Source organism: Chionomys nivalis, chromosome 22 (genome assembly GCF_950005125.1).
Source record: "Chionomys nivalis chromosome 22, mChiNiv1.1, whole genome shotgun sequence".
NCBI lineage: Eukaryota > Metazoa > Chordata > Mammalia > Rodentia > Cricetidae > Chionomys > Chionomys nivalis.
This window is the reverse complement of record NC_080107.1, coordinates 49,421,830-49,435,135: the sequence shown is the minus strand read 5'-3', so window position 1 is coordinate 49,435,135 and position 13,306 is coordinate 49,421,830. Positions and strand designations below refer to the sequence as shown.

Below are 13,306 nucleotides of genomic sequence, written 5' to 3'. Positions count from 1 at the left end.
AGCTAAAATAGTTTAAAATATTAGAAGGACTCATTCCCATGATAATAGCAAGTTTTCCAAGTTCAGATGAGAAGCACTTTATTCTATGGCTGCTTTTGTTCTTAGCATTTATTTTTATTTTATGCATATGGGTGTTTTACATGCATATATATATATATATGCGCACTCCAGAAACTGGAGATATGGACGGTTGTAAGCTGCCATTATGGGTACTAAAAATGGAAACTTGGTCCTCAGTTCCTCTGCAAGAGCAGACAGTGTAGACAGAGACTGCTCTTTCATTTCCCAACTTCTTAGACCCAAATAATCACACAGAAAATATATTAATTACAACACTGTTTGGCTTATTAGTTCAGGCTTCTTATTAAGTAACTCTTACATCTTAAATTAACCCATTTCTATTAATCTGTGTATTGCCACAAGGCTCTGGCTTACCAGGCAGGGTTGTTCCAGCATATCCGTCTCCTTCGGCAGTAATACATGGCATCTCCTTGACTCTACCTACTCTTTCTCTATAACTCTTCCAGCCTGGCTATATTCTGCCCTGCCATAGGCCGAAACAGCTTTATTCTCCACCCCACCCCACCCCGGCCCCAAGACAAGGTTTCTCTATATAAAAGTTCTGGCAGTCCTGGAACTTGCTGAGATTTGCCTGTCTCTGCCTCCCGAGTGCTTAGTTAAAGGTGTGCACTACCACCACCCAGCACAGCCAGTGCTCTTAATCACTAACACTAAACCATCTGGCTAATCCAGCTGTTTTTTAAATACATGGTTTCAATTCATTGACCTTTTCGAAGTGTGTAACATTTTCTTGTGACATCATTCTTTCCTGTAAAAGTTTCAAGTGACTTTCTCTGAAGAGAGCTATTTAATGCCAATGATTGTAGAAAACACTGGTTCATAATTATCCAGACATCCGACTAGAACAATGCTGAACAAGAGCAGCATGCAAAAATGTATTTAAGGACTATCATCCCAAAATGCTGCTAAAAGCTATTAACCAGTATGTGTTAATTGCCACGGCATTCATATTAATTTTCACTTCAGGCTCGACATTGTGGAATATTTCCCCTGATACATTTTAAACAAAGTTTAATTTAAGGAACTGCTTCTATCAACACTTATGAAAATTAACAGCCAAGCAATTAGCACTCGTGAATTATCCCCTCCCCCACACTCTGCAGTTTCCTGTTCAGTTTCTACTGGAGGAGTGGCTACTTTCTAACAAGTTAACACAATCAAAGTCACAGCTGTTGGTGGGAACCAGACCTCTTTTGCTTTTCAAGCCCTTGTCAAGGCAAACACCCACCTCACATTTGGGGAATAGTATTTAGCTATGTCACACTAGGTAGGATACCTAATGGTTTATTACAACTGCCCAGCAATTGCTAATGCCCAACTATCCTTCTGATTCTTAGTAGCTATTACCTTCCCAATAAATAAGTAAACAAATATGTAAATAAATAAGGGCCCACCTCTTGAGTACTGGGGTTAAAAGGGTGTGCCACCACACCTGCCTTAGTCCACATCTCTAAACAGTTGGAGCTTGGGATTCAGCCCAGTGGTCGACCATTTGCTTAGCACGCATGGGTAAGAGACCCTGGCCTGGGCCAATCTCCAACACTGTGGTGGGGCATGACACAGCATCTCCAGGGAACTTAATCCAGTGCCTGCCCCCAGCCCAGAGCCCACCTTCATCATCTTCAAGCATCTGGAAGCACTTCTCCACAGAGTAAAATCAGAACTGGAGTACAAAGTTTCTGATCTCAACCTACACCAGAGGTTGTGTTTTATGAAAAAGCTTTCTCCAGAGGTTGTTTCTAACAGTGGCTGTAGCTTAGTGGTAGAATGCCTGTCTGGTAGACAGGAGGCCCAGAGTCCACACTCAAGATGTTCCTCTCCTTTCACCCACACATGCCCACCAACAAACAAAAAAGACTTCATGCAGATGCTGAGCTGGATTGGACCTCTTCAGACAAACATTACCTACAGCTCCTCGCAGTCTGCCCTGAACTCCCCTCAAATGCTCAAGATTCAATCCAAGTCAGACAGCATCATCTATTTGCCAAAGAAATAATACAAACAGTGTAAGCCTGACACGTCCCTCCCTCCAAACTAACAAAAAAATCCTAACCAAGTACAAATCTCCCAATTCCATACTCTAAAATTATATTAACCTCAAAAATATTTTAATACATTATTATTAGCCAACTATAGGAACCAAAAATAATTTGAAAATATTTTAATTTAGGAAAAATTCAAAGAGATACTCACCCTTAGGCTCACTAAAACCAATGACCCAAGTCTGCAAAACTATTAAAGACACTAGCTATGCTTGCATAACTACCATGAGACTGTTGTTCCATACCCAAAACAAATCCTTTCTTCCAAGCCAACACAGTAACATCTTAAGGAGGACTGCACAGCCACTAGTCTCTTGAGGAAATACATAATTAAGTAGGTTTTTAGCATATTTAATTAGACCCCAAACTCTTCCTGTCCCCTTCTCTCCCCAATTATGTACCATTTGCCCAAGAGACCTAAGCAACTCAGTTAATTATGTAAATAAGGCAAGCACTATTCCCAAGGACAGCATCCATGAATATTTGTAAAAAGAAAAACAAAACAAAATACTGAATAGATTTTAGTGGTCTTAAAATTTCTTTGCAAATACATACATACATGTATATATATACATATATGTGTGTGTGCGTGTGTGTGTGTATATATACATGTAAGTGTATTACATATAGTTTTTAAATACATGGAAAACCCTTATATTTGAGGCAAAAACATGTAGTCCCAATAACAAGATGACAAATCATTAAGACAAACTATTCATTTCATTTCTTAAATATGAGCTGAATAAAAGTAAAATAATTTTAAGTTACAACAGTAACAAAAATTTAGTACTGAATGTCAAATGATTTACAGGAAGAATCAATCTGGAAATGATTAAAGTCGACTGGCACAGAAAGGCTTTATTATCTGGGGGTTGACACAATCTCAACTCTGGAGGCAGCCATGGCACAGTTAGCACTACTACAATCCCATTATTATGCAATCACAAAATGCTAATTTGATCATTTTGAGGTGTTATTTGAATAGTCATTTTAATTTCTAGGTTACAAAAAGGCTTGACTCAAGTATAATTCTCTATTAATCACTGAGATGCCATTGACTATCATATTGATGCCTTTCACAAAGATAAAAACTGATTTAATATGTACGGTACAATATCTTTCAAATATTAGCCACTTTCATTTTGTATCTGTCAAATGCATCATTTTTAAATAATAGATGAAAACAAGGGTTTAATTGTATTTTAGCATTGTAATATATGGGGTAATAATAAAATAGCAGGCATTGTGAGATAGACTTATTGATGTATAAATCCTTCTTAATCAATGCTCACTTTCTACAGATTACCAAAAGGTTCACAAAGATAAAGCATAGGGCAACTTAAATGTAAACACACATTTAACAAAAAATGCTGGTAGGACTGAGAAAATGGCTTTTTTGTAATTGCTTTTATTGCCTTCCCAGGCTTCGGAAGTTAGCTACATTTACCACACAATGTTCACAACTCTCAGACAAATCGAAACCCAAGCTAATGGTAAAAGGGAAATTCTAGAAAGAATTGTTTTTTTACAGTCTGAGCTGTTTGTTGGCATGGAATCACATATTAATTATTCGATCAACCTCATCATTCAACAATGAGACTATACCAGCTACAGAGGCAAGTAACTTCCAGTCACGTCCCAGCTGAGGCTAGCTTCTCACACACCTAAATGAATCCTCTGCAGTGCAGCTGGAGACAGTCCAGGTCCCGGGGAGCCTGCCTTCTTTTCCCTACATTCCACAGCACTGCATAGCTTGGGCTGACTAAAGACAAGTTGAGAGCAATGCAACCTGGAAGTGACTGACAGTGCTCCAGGAGTTTTCTGGGGGAGCTCTTGAGCATCTGAGGGCCAGGATGTTACTAATGTGTTTTGTTTCCTGTTGTCCACCCTCACTGATAGCAACAGCCTTACTGCCAATGACTACTTGCTGACTTCCCACCTATGGAATCCAGAAGAAGAGTCTAAGATGTTTCTGGAGAGAAAGCTCTCTCTGCTCAATAACTGACAAAACTAGTGTGTGAGGAGGAAAATGCAAAGCACTGCCACTTATTAATTGCAACAGTGTTGAAATAAGATAAATTGCATGTGACCCCTCGAGGCAGCAAACTATCACTCAGCACCCCCATATGACAGCCAGGCAGCGAACACAGTGGTAATAAATTAAAAAATCAACTGTCTCCTAAAAAGGGCTCTGCTCAGCTCAGAACTGAGGCTGATAACAGAACCAGGCTCCTCCTGAAACAGTGGCCATTTTTCTAGAAGGAAAATAAACATACTTTAATTTTATAAAAGGAAACTGTTACTACAAATGGGAAAAATAAAAATCACCCACAATGGCAGCATCCAACAAGACACCCAACAGTAAAAGACCAAAATACAATGGCCTGGAATTCTGAAAGGAGACCTCACAATTTCTACAGTTGTGGACAGCAGACAGGACAATACAAACCACCTCCCAGAGCCACTTCTAAGTCTTTTCCAACACAACTGCTTCATCAGTCCACCCAGCCCAAACTCTCAAGTACAAGGTGATGAAACAGGTAAATAAATAGGTACACACAAACCTCCCTTTGCTCCTACCCACATATATGCACTGTAGATTATATACATTAGAAAGAAAGAGAGGCTTATTTTTATTGGGTTTGAGAGACAAGTTCTTGCTATGTAGCACAGGCTGGCTCCAAACTCACCATCCTTTGCTCTGGCACACTAAGTGTTAGGGCTGTAGGTCTGTACCACCACACTCAGCTTAATATATATAATTATATGTGTGCAAAAATATGTTATCTAGGAGAATTGAAGCAGTCCTAGACTGTAAATACAGAGAAGAAAAGAATGAGAGAGCTCAAGACTTCTGTGTTAGCCCTCCTAAATATTACTATGGAAACAATGGGCCCACGTTCTTACCTTTTATATCTAAGGTCTTAGGAAATGTGGTGTTCTACAATACTGAGGCACTTTTAAAACCTAAATCTAATAATAATGATGATCATGATGATATCAATAAGTCCCTCCGTCTCGTAAAAGGGACACAGCCTCTTTATTTTAAACATACCTTGCCATCAAACTTGGAATACTCATTAAAGGGGTTATTCAGCTGCAGAGGACACTGCTCCAGGCGTACCGACAATATGGACTGCTTGCCCGAACTTGGAGGCTTCTCTTTGAGGGATTTTTTTTCAAACAGTGACTTTAACTCCTGGGCTGAGATAGAAAAGGATTAAAAAAAAAAAAAAAAATCTTTGTTACTATGTACAGAAGACAATTTGTCCACTTTTCCTAAAATCTTCCTCTGGATCCTAAAGATGGCATGTGGAGGAAGATGCTGCGGCTGAAGTAAACGGAACTCCGACACATACTTGGGTTTGTGCACAGCAAGAGATGAGTGCACATAGAGACACACAGGCCAGGACGATTGAAAGGAAGAGTCACTGCCGCAGAACAGCCATCCTAAGGAGAGCGTTCACAGCTGGGTACCCAGGCCTCAGCAGCAGCCACTGCTATATGATACCAGTGTCTACTGAATTCCACCTCTCTGGGTGTGTCAATCTGGAAAACCTCAGCGAGCTCTCTCATGCCCTACTACTATACGATTTTAGACTTCCAGATCATTAAGGGCAAGGTCCTTTCCCACTTTCCAATGGCACCCAGCATAAAATCTTGAGAAAAACAGGCATGAGGAAAAAGAGAAAAAAGAATTAGCATTCACTGTGCATGCCAACACAGCTTATTAAATCTTTGTTACAAGCCTGTGAAGAGGGTGGTAGTAGTACCAATTCAGTCAACATGAAAAACTAGCTTGGAATATTCTGGTTAGGCCTAACTCGAGCAACCAGGTAAACCCCAGGACTGGGATCGACACTAAGAGAGACACAAATGAACACATCACATACTCAATAAAACTTGCTGCATAAAATAATGAATAATGATTGAAGTGATTAAAAATAAATCATATCAAATCAGAATCTTCAGTTCTTATTTATCACTGAATCAAGACAGTTCCACATCTTCATGAAGATCATTTAGTTCTCAAAATTCACCTGAACATCCAACAAAGTGGTAAGTAGATGGCAAGTACATGGGGACCATCATATGTTATGGGATATTTGTACACTGTGGGAAGCAGTATTGCTGTGATTGATGTAATAAAAGGTTAAATAGACAATTGCTAGTCAGGGGGTATAAGCAGGATTTCTGGGGAAAGACGGGAAAAGCAGAATCTTCAGCCAGACACAGAAGAAACAGGAGGTGCAAGATGAAAGAGGTAACGCCATGCAACAGATTAATATAAATGGGTCAATTTAAATTTTAAGAGCTAGTTGGGAATAAGCCTAAGCTAAAGGCCAAACTTTCATAATTAATAAGAAGTCTGTGTTATTTGTGAGCTGACGGCCAAAAGAAAAATCTGCCTACATTTGGTATTCAACTTGAGGCATATAAATCCACATAGGGACTGAGAAAGCTGAAAAAGAGAAAAGTTCTGCATAGGCTAGGTGCTTGCAGCATACACAGGCACGGCTCTTTTGAGAGCCCCTGCAACCGAACACTTGAATGGGGTTTATAAGCATGGGGCAGAGCACTAGTCAATGGCGAGAGATCAGGTAGAACTACCTACCATAGCGTGAACCCAGAAACTTCCCAGAGCTGGGCAGACAGACTGGCACCAGGCCATGCCTGCAGGTGTGAGTCTCCATTCTTACCAATAAGAAGGGGGTAGAATCAGTTGCTAGGCCATCTGCTAAACAGACCCACACAGGTGGAGGACCTAGTTACCACTTAGCTGTTGTGGAATACTCCTTTACACTGTATGAAGATGTGCCACAATGACTGGTTTAATAAAGAGTTGAATGGCCAAGAGTTAGGCAGGACTATATAGGAGGTTAGGCAGGACTGGGACAGAGCAATCTCGAGGAAGAAGAAAGGTGAAGTCATCAGTCCAGTGCAGAGAAAGTAGGATATGCAGGAGGAGAGGTAAAAGCCACAGGTACATAACAGTGTGTAGATTAAAAGAAATGGGTTAAGGGTTAATTTAAGTTGTAACAGCTAGTTAGAAACAAGCCTAAGCTAAGGTCGAGCATTCATAATTAATAATTAGTCTCTGTGCCATGATCTAAAGGCTGGTTGGTGGTCCAAAAAAGTCTGCTACACTTAGCCATTTAAAATTTGACTCAAGCGGTCAGAGAACACTGCAAACATGCAGAAAGTCGGGTCCTGATGGAGAAAACCTCTGAAGAGATATAGTATGCTTAAAAATGTGCTTAGATGCTGAAGAAAGGAAAAGGTTTATAGACAATCATAGAAAAATAAGGTTTAAAAATAATAAAGTCTTTAAAGAGAAAGTAAAGCAATATAAAGGGAAAAGGCCACATAAAGATGGGAAATACACAGGGTATCTGGATCCTGTATAGTGTGCCTTGCTGACTTTGAATTTCTTAAATGCTAATGACCAAAAAGAACAGCTGCTGAGAGACACTGGATTATGGAAACTGCTAAACGAAACCAACCTATATATTTTAAGAACGTCTTCACTTCAGAATGGAAGTCAAAAAATACTTTGCATTGGAAGAAAGGTTATGCCTTTGTTTACACAGAAACAAAAGTTATGGTTCTCTTCAAAATTAATGAAGATCAAATTTAATTAGAGGAGACCTCCTGAAAAATCTTGACCATGGACATGAAAAAAGAAACTAAGAAAGACTACAGGACAGGTGATCCCTATACTATGGGAAGAGCTCTGAGACCAGATGAAACATGATAAATATTGTTGGCCACAGAGTCCTCATGACTTATTATTACATGCCATTCTTTCATCTTTGGCAGACTTGTACACATTACATATTCCATACTTCTGTTAGTATGTGTGTGTATGTATTCTTTAAAAATTTATGTGTTTTCCGGAAAAAATAGGACTAGACATCAATCAAGACAAATAGCCCAGGTGATCCATCCTCTCAAAATGCCTCTGTTGCAGTTTTCTCAAAATTATATATCCAGAATAACTTCAAAGCTGATAGCTGAGATAGTCTAGCCTCAGACTATCCAGTTAAAACTTCAGATAAGCCTTGCACTTTCCCATCACACTGAGACTGGGCAATAAATAACTCTCCCAGGACTTGATCATTATCTCAATCTTCCCAGGATCCTCTAAAGATGCCATCGACCCCAGATAACAGGAAGTGGTCTAGAGAACATGATGCCCACATTCCCAAGAGATAGGGTGGGTGATTTTTGGTCATTCAGTGTGTTCTGGATGTTTGTCATCATTTAGAGGTGTTGGTTATAAGTTGTTACTGGTAATGATCAGGAAAAAACTGAAAATTAGATTCAGGAATCTCTTTCTGAAGGGAAAAAGTGGGGATATAGAATGATGGAATAAAAGGGTAGATTGTTGAGTCTACTTTTGAATAACCACTAGTCTCAGATACTTTACACTGGTATGGATTTTTGTATATTGATACAAATTTAAGGCTATTTTTGTTATACTGTACATATGTTTCTACTCTTGTTTAAGGTATTGTGCCTATGCTACTCATTTAAAACTGTGACATAAAGTTCTAGTACTTAAAAGTTACTATTATAAACCACTTAGGATAATTAAGAACTGTAGGTTAATAGTCATCTATAACAATCAAACTTGTAGTCACGTTAGGTATGTTTTCAAGGTCATACAGAAGCATATTTTAGATAAACAGATGATCTTCAAACACTTCAAAGACCTACAGAATATGGCACTTAAAGTGTTTTAATAACATACGGCTTTTCATGACAGTGAGACATGTCTGCTCCTGGTAGCACCAATTTACTTCAAAAAAGGATGATGGGCATCAAAGAACCTCCATATGAAGTTTGCTTTTACTGTGGCAAAGTAAGCCACCGAGCAAGAAACAGACCTTGCCTCAGCTGAACTGCTGACAATATGCTGTCTAAACTGGACAAACAGGACACAAAAGGAAACAACTACCTACTTTTGCCAAAACAAGGTAGAACAGTCAAAATATATGCATCACAGAAAAGTCTGTCAGATACTCTAGGCCTGTGGACCAAGGATGGATGTCCCAGTGTTACAAAGGAAATTTGGGTAACTCAGCCAGGAAACAGGCAGCCAGACGTCTGTCATTTCTATAGTTTTAGAGGTTGTTTGTTCAACACTTTGTGTTTACTCAGGTAATATTATATCCATATCGGGTCTCTAATGGAGTTGAAGAAGAGATAGTTATTGTTATACTTTTCCTTGTTACCAAATTCAGAAAAGAAACTTACATAAAACATGTAGTTTTTAAGGTTGAGAAACATAAAAGTTTAAGTTGTTATCTAAGAAGATATTTTAAGGTCTAAAAAGATAATTTTAGGATGGTAAATATAAGTTATGATAGAAAGTGGTTTAGGTATAAAACTTTGGACTCACTACGATAGGACAGATAATACAGTACTTTTTATGAATTTGCAAATACATATGGACTAAACAATGTGAATGTGATTTCTACCTGATAATTATTCTTATTGTATATACTTTTACTATATTTTAGAGAAAATCTTTCCTTTCTATTTAGACAAAAAGAGGGGAAATGTTGTGAGATATTTGTACTCTTTGAAACTATAAGAAAGTCCCACATAAATACTTTCTTGTATAAGAATGCCTTGGTCAAGCTGTGTCTTCAAAGTAACAAAACAGTGATTAGGTCTATCAACGCACACCTAAAGAACTTACACTTCAAGAGTAACTTACTGAGCGTGTTTCCAATAGAGTTATGTGTGAGGCAATGATGTACTAGCTCCTTCTGTTCAGACTAATTTTCACTGTAGTCTAACAATGCCTCCTCTCTAACTCTCTGTGCCATGGCGAAATGGAAACAAGCTCTCACCTGCACATCTTCCTGTCTTTGTTCCTTGAACCATGGAAGCGCCCCTCTCTCAGTCTGGTTCCTCCCTTGTACACAAAACGCATGCCCCCTTTGCCACTCCTCAATGTTTCCTTCATTCTTCCTTCCACTTTCAGTTAGTCCTGGCATTATATATGGTACTGCTCATTAAAAAAAGAAAACCCAAGCCCTTCTTCCTAGTTACTGGTCCATTTCTCTGCTCCTGAAATGTCCCTATATCGTCCTGCTGTGTCGTCCTTCTTATCAATCAAACACATCCAATTAATCAAACAAACAAACAAACATAACAAAGAAACACCTTTCTCATGACTCTAGCTCAATTTTAATCATCCTTCAGACCTTCTGCAGCCTTTGAAATAATTGTACTTCCTCACTTTTAAATACTGTTCTCACTGGTTTTCTAGGATTCCACCTGATCTGGCTTTTAGTCTCTCACAGGCCACCACTCCTCAACCACCTTGTGGAGTCCCCCTCAGCTTCCTGGGTCACTAAAATTCTCCGGGTTTGGCCCTGCCCTCTTTATCCATCTACATGTGCATCCTGAGCCACCTTCTACAAGAGGTGAAACTAAACTGGGGCAATATAAAGCAGGAAAAATAGCTGCGTCCAAGGAACATGGACTAGAAGGGGGAACTCTGAGGAGCAACAGAACCCCTCACATGTGCTTGGGGTGTTAATCATAAGTCTATGCATTTGTTAAGAGTCATCAAACTGTATACTCAATACCCGAAAACTACTATATATAAAATGTGCCTTAGAAGAAAAGAGCAAATAGGGCAGGTGGACAAGATAATGCAAAGGCACTTGCCATGTAAGTCTGAGGACCTGAGTTACATCCCCAGAACCTATATAGAGGTGGAACAAAAGAATTGACTGCAGAAAATTTTCCTCTGATTTCCACATGATACACATGTGCACACATGTACGCACACAAACACACACACACATACAAAATAGATGAAGACTTTAATAAATATCCAATATATATGTTGGTGACTCCTAAATATTTCTGGTCCTAATATTATAGTCATACACACTAACTTCACATCTGACTTTCCTACTCGATGTCAACCAGGTATTTTTATTTTACACAACCATAACCACGTTCTCAAGCCTTTCCCAAGTTGATCTATCTCCACCCTTCCCCTTCTAGGTGGCAACTCAATCCCATGATGCCTCAAGCTTGGAAGTTGTTCCTACTCTTCTCCCTCACATCCTGCGTTCCACCCATCAACAGATCCTACAAAAAAAATTCCTTACTGTTTCTATAGCTACCAAATCAAAAGTGTCATCTCTAAAATCAAGAGAAAAGTGGAATGAAAGAGACTATATACAATGATGCATTGGTGGTTTAATTTTAAAGAAAGAAATTACTATGATTTAACCCCATGATAATGTGGCTGTACATTTCATAACAGTATTTTTTTTCCAACAGACAAAAACCAAAGAAAGCTTTAAAGTCTTCTCAGCAATCACACTGTTGGTAGGAATGCTGGCATTTCTATCCAAGGTCAAGGTTTTTAGAATAAACAGAAAAGACACAAGAGCATAAAATGAAAACAGCAAATATCTAGCCAGGCAAAGGAACACATGTCAGTTGCGGGAGGAGGACAGATCTGAGGTCAACCTGGGCTATAAGGAAGACAGTGAGATCTTGTTTTAAAAAAAAAAAAAAAGCAAACAAACAAAAAACTTACATTTCAATTACACCACTAATCTAATTGTCTGTGATTACCTTAACAAAACTACAAGGAAAATCCTAACCCTGTAAACCACACCAGCACTCAGTCTGTGGCTGCTGAGTACTCTTGCCACTAAAAAGAACCAAGATGCCTTGAAGAAACTTCTGATACTAGATTGGGGGAAAAAATGGGAACTAAGAAGAATTAACAGTATTTGTTTAAAAAGAAAAATCAGGGGCTGGAGAGATGGCTCAGCGATTAAGAGCACTGACTCTTCTTCCAGAGGTCCTGAGTTCAATTCCCAGCAACCACATGGTAGCTCACAACTATCTATAATGAGATCTGGTGCCCTCTTCAGGGGTACAAGTATGCATTCAGGTAGACTACTGTATTCGAAAGAAAGAAAGAAAGAAAGAAAGAAAGAAAGAAAGAAAGAAAGAAAGAAAGAAAGAAAGAAAGAAAGAAAGAAAAGACCATAGTTATTATGAAGGAATTCATTACGAAGACTAGCATGTACTACATAGCAAGACCCCATCTCAAAACAAACAAAGCAACCACAAGTTAATAATGACACAAAAGAAAAAAAAAAAAAACCTTCATTGGCCACCTAAATAGAACCTTAGGAAAAACACTCGTAATGCTGAAATTTGTTAATAAAAAAAAAAAAAATCAAACATGTAGAAATGTATCTAAAGATAATCAAATACATTATATAAAATTCTTCATATATAAAAATTAGTTAATAGATCTAAAATGGTAAATAAAATCAGGACACACTATTTACAGCCTGTGAATCAACAGCCACTCAAACCATCTGTGAGAAGATGTTGAGAGCAACTTAATGATGGATGGGCAAACACCTGACTCCATCATGACTCTTAAAATCACAAAAAAACACCAGGCAGTTTCCTGATGTGATGTAATATGATACCAAAATCACCACAAAGAAATCACTCTTACCAAAAGTTAAGCTCCAACCTGAGCCAATTTTTGGCTCTGAGTTTATAGAAAACAGCCAGAGACACTTACCGTTGCCTGTTTTGTTTTTAATAATTTATTTATTTGTATTTTATTTACATTGGCGTTTGCCTGCATGTATGTCTGTGTGAGGATGTTGGATCCCCTGAAATAGGAGTTATAAACAGTTGAGAGCTGCCATGTGAATGCTGGGAATTGAACCCGGGTTATCTAGAAGAACAGCTAGTGCTCTAACCCACTGAGCCGTCTCAGTTTGTTTATTTGTTTGTTTGTTTTATTCATTTTGAGACACAATTTTTCTGTGTAGCTCTTGCTGTACTGCCACTAGCTCTGTAGACCAGGCTGGCTTCAAACTCACAGAGATCCACCTGCCTCTGCCTCTAGAGTGTTGGGATTAAAGGCATGAGCTACCATTAAGACAAATGGGATACAATTATTCTTCAACAAATAAACTACCAGAAAAAATTAAAGAGAGCCTATACATTAAATAGAAAGTGGGGCATTTTAACTGAAAGTAGAATGTGAAGGTTAGCTAGATAGCTCAGTGGGCAACAGTGCTTAACAAGCTATGTTCAATCTCTGGAACCCAAACTCACATAAAGGTGGAAGGAGAGAATCAAATGCATAAAGTTGTGCTGTGACC

At 38.6% G+C, this 13,306-nt stretch overlaps 1 protein-coding gene across 8 annotated transcripts in view; it reads right to left on the bottom strand.

The window, feature by feature from the left end:
• Mapkap1 (MAPK associated protein 1) overlaps positions 1–13,306 on the bottom strand; it is a 234,542-nt gene that overhangs the window by 185,299 nt on the left and 35,937 nt on the right. For 6 of the 8 annotated variants that reach the window (XM_057755381.1, XM_057755379.1, XM_057755385.1 and 3 more), the window contains one exon: positions 5,179–5,327. The exons of the other annotated variants lie outside the window; for them this stretch is intronic. In XM_057755381.1, coding sequence (XP_057611364.1) covers positions 5,179–5,327 — 149 coding nt within the window. The remainder of the gene's footprint in view (positions 1–5,178; positions 5,328–13,306) is intronic. 8 annotated transcript variants of the gene reach the window in all.